The sequence below is a fragment of the Gossypium arboreum genome, chromosome 4 (assembly GCF_025698485.1).
Source record: "Gossypium arboreum isolate Shixiya-1 chromosome 4, ASM2569848v2, whole genome shotgun sequence".
Lineage (NCBI taxonomy): Eukaryota > Viridiplantae > Streptophyta > Magnoliopsida > Malvales > Malvaceae > Gossypium > Gossypium arboreum.
The window spans coordinates 84,591,457-84,595,048 of record NC_069073.1 but is presented as its reverse complement, the minus strand read 5'-3'; the positions used below and the strand labels follow the sequence as shown (position 1 = coordinate 84,595,048).

At 29.8% G+C, this 3,592-nt stretch overlaps 1 protein-coding gene across 1 annotated transcript; it reads right to left on the bottom strand.

Annotated features, from left to right (window-relative positions):
* Nucleotides 1-1,850: 1,850 nt before the first annotated feature.
* On the bottom strand, nt 1,851-2,937 carry LOC108459677 (uncharacterized). The gene has a single exon (XM_017759075.2). The coding sequence runs from the start codon at nt 2,668-2,670 to the stop codon at nt 2,020-2,022; it is 651 nt and encodes a 216-aa protein (XP_017614564.2). The 5' UTR covers nt 2,671-2,937; the 3' UTR covers nt 1,851-2,019.
* Between the last annotated feature and the right edge of the window lie 655 nt (nt 2,938-3,592).

Sequence of the window (3,592 nt, the reverse complement as noted above, 5' to 3'; positions counted from 1 at the left end):
TAAAAACCCTAAAACCTAAATAAACACAAACCCTCGTACCCCTAAAAACCAAAAACCATAAAATACCAAAAATAGTAAAAATTTAAAAACCCTAAAATACTTAAACTCTAAACCTTAGAAATAACCAAACCTTAAAAACCCTAAAAAACTAGCCAAGGAGAGAGAAAGGGAAATCGTGTTTTCCTACATACTAAAAGGAAAACACATCTAGCTAGGCACGCTTTCTTGCCAATTGTGCAGAAAACGCGTCCGACTGGACATGTTTTCACACTTTCTTCAAAATCGACCTATTTCTCTAATTTTAAAAAAGGCATAATTTGAAAAATACTATAGCCACATATGACTCCATTATTTATGTTTTTTTTTAAATGTCTAAGCTACAAAAAATTTCAAAGGCAAAATTAATATTCTAAACGTTTACATCACGTTATTTAGAACTATATCTAGAATGAATAAAAACATACAAATGTCTAGATTCAAATGAACTTGAACATTTATTTGTTGATATTTATTCTAGATATGTATTTTTATTAATTTTAATAATTTAAATTACAAACTAACCCTACATAAACATACTTATCCATGTGGTATGGCATATGCCAACATCTCACTACTTTCGTCAATAATTGTTAACGATTATATTGGTCAATATGGCGTAACACATGTCAACTTCTCACTACTATCAGCCATTAGTGATTAAATTGGTCAATGTTGATTCTTGTTAATGGAAGGCCCATTTAATTTTAGTTGGATGGTTAACGACTTAATTTTAATTTATTTTTTAAAAATTTACGATTTACTTGTTTTACCCTTAAATCTTATACAATTAATGCCAATGAGTTTTTTTATTTTATTTATTTTCTATTTTTTTAAGTTATAAGTTTTTATTTAATGGTAAGTAGTAATTAAAATGTTGAGGTCTCATGTTTGAAGCATGAATTCATTCCATATTTATTATGATGACTTTTTATGTATATTTAAAGCTTTTAACGATTAATTTTAATATATATACTTGTAACATAAAATATATATACAGTTTTGTAAAGAACATAAGATTAATAAAATTAAAATGCAATTTTTAAAAGAAAAATAAAATTATATTTGATTTTACAATTTAAAGTAAGGGTAACGTACAAGAATAGTTACTCAACCATTTAATTTGTTCTATTTTAGTCACTCAATTATTATTATTTTTAATTTAGTCACTCATCTTTTAGAAATTAAATATTTTAGTTACTTTTGTTGTTAACTTAGTAATGGAAGTATAATGTGGGCTTTTTATTGGCCTAATAACAATTTTAGCCCACCATGTTTACATATTCTATCAATTTGATCCTAAATATAAAAAATTCAACAAAGTAGACCACATTGTTTACAAAATATATTTTAAAACTCTTAAAAATATTTTATATTTACTTTTGAATTCTTTTGTAATTTATAATTACTCTATTTCTAATTTATATTTACTAATTTATATTTATTTTTCTTATCAACAAAACATGTGAAAAACTAAAAATTAAAGTTATTTTTTGGTTCAATCTCTTTTGATTTAGTCCTAATTTTCCTTTGTTATAGTGTTTATCTATAGTCTCTAATTAAAATTTAGAAAGAAGCTCAGAATTTAAAAATTTATAAATTCAAAAAAAAGATTGGATTGAGAACACTAACTCACGTTAACTCTTTGCTACAGAGATAGTACCAATACTAGTTCTAGGCTCCAATGTTGTTGCGTCTTTTTCATTTCTACCTTAAGCATTAAAGAGAGATATAGGCTAAAGCTATGGTATTTGATATTTCTAACTTTGACAATTGAATAAAAGAAAAAATAAAGTGAAATATATAGTTGAAAGTTTTGTATGGTATAAAAATCTTTAAAAAAAATTTGTTATCAGGTTCATTAGGCAACAAAAGAAAAGAGTGGCTAAAATATTTAATTTTGAAAAGTTAAATAATTAAATTTAAAAAATTAATAATTGAAAGGTGGGATCACTATTCAATGTAATTTAAGCGAAGTAAATTTTACTCGCCTTCGGTGCTTAAACTGAAAGTCCCGCTTTCTGGTCTTTCAGTCTCCGACGATCTTAGGTCATCATTTTCCAGTGACGATATCGAAATCGCAACATCACGACCAGGAGAAGGTGAAGGAGTAAAGTAAGAAGGCGAAGAGATGGGCGTTGAGAAGGGCGTCGCTTCCTCTTCCCCCACATCAACTACAACCGCCACGTCATTGGGCATTTCGACCCGACCCGACAAACAAACCCTCTTCTCGCTTTTCGTTTCACTCTGACCACTGGATGTCTCGACGCTGTCAGCTCCTTCTCTTTCACCTTCTTTTATCGTATACAAAACCCTCGATTGTCCGTACACCTCATGCCACTTTGCCAACTCGTACTCTTCTTCCTCCATGGTGGCTGCCTCCGAATCCGCCGCTGTGGCAGCCTCCGTTGGCGTCGTAGACACTACCCCAGAGGAGGGTTCCACACGGGTTGGTTTGTTTTTGCAGCAGAAGAAGTAGAGTAGTTCCTTAGAGCTGATTAAACCAGGGCCGCCGCTGACGATTAATGGTTGACGTTTTCGCTGAAGGACGTAAACCAGCTCTAAGAGAAGAGCGAAGAGGCATGTTGTGAAGATAACGAGGAGAGCTATGCCAAGCTTGGTTGAAGCATTCATGGCAGGTTTTTCTTTTTCATATGTGATATGCAATAAATAAATAAAAATGAACACTCAACTGAGGGTTTCTGAGATATAAGAAAATTTGTGTATGTATGTATGTAATGTTTGGGTGTGTGTTTATTTTCTTAGGAAGGAAAATGAAGGAGTTCTTTTTCTGGGAAAAATATAGGTGCGAAAGTTTAGGATGATGTGGCAGTAGAGAAGGGAGTGACTTGGAAGAATTTTATTTTCTTGGATTTCAAGATTTTGAATTCGTTTGGCGGATTAGATGTTACTTTCTCGGAAATCAAGAAGATACTAAATTCAGAAATAATTTGTCCTTACATCAAATCTCAAAGAATCGACAAATGAATCGTTCTCTATTTACAAATAATAATAATTCTTCTTTAACATAAAATAAAATACAACATGAATAAATAGACAATTTGAAGGAATATACTAAAGTTTTAATATTATTTATATTATTAATTTATCAAATTTATATAAATAATATATAAACTTGTCATATTTATAGTATTATATTAGTTGATCACCATAAAGCTAAATGGGAGAGGAAGGAAAATAAAAAAAAAAAAGGAAAGTAAAGGGTGTCAGTCAAGTAGGTGAAATTCACCAAGAATAAGGGTTTCTCTCGTGAATGTTTTATAAACTTTTCCAAAATAATATGGAATTTCTATTAAAAGTTAGAATTATCTTCCTAAGTTTTAATTAAATCTTTCCCACCTTCGATTATATAAAACCACCTAGGAGTTTTTTGCAATCATCCTACCATATACTTCTTTTTTTTTTTTTCTTCATGTTTATTCTTAGATTAGTGACAAAAGTATTAATATGTGAAATATGAGTATAATTAGAACTCATGTCAGGCTTACTTTGAACTTATATTTTCTCGGTTTTGAATCATTCAGGCTCAGATCAT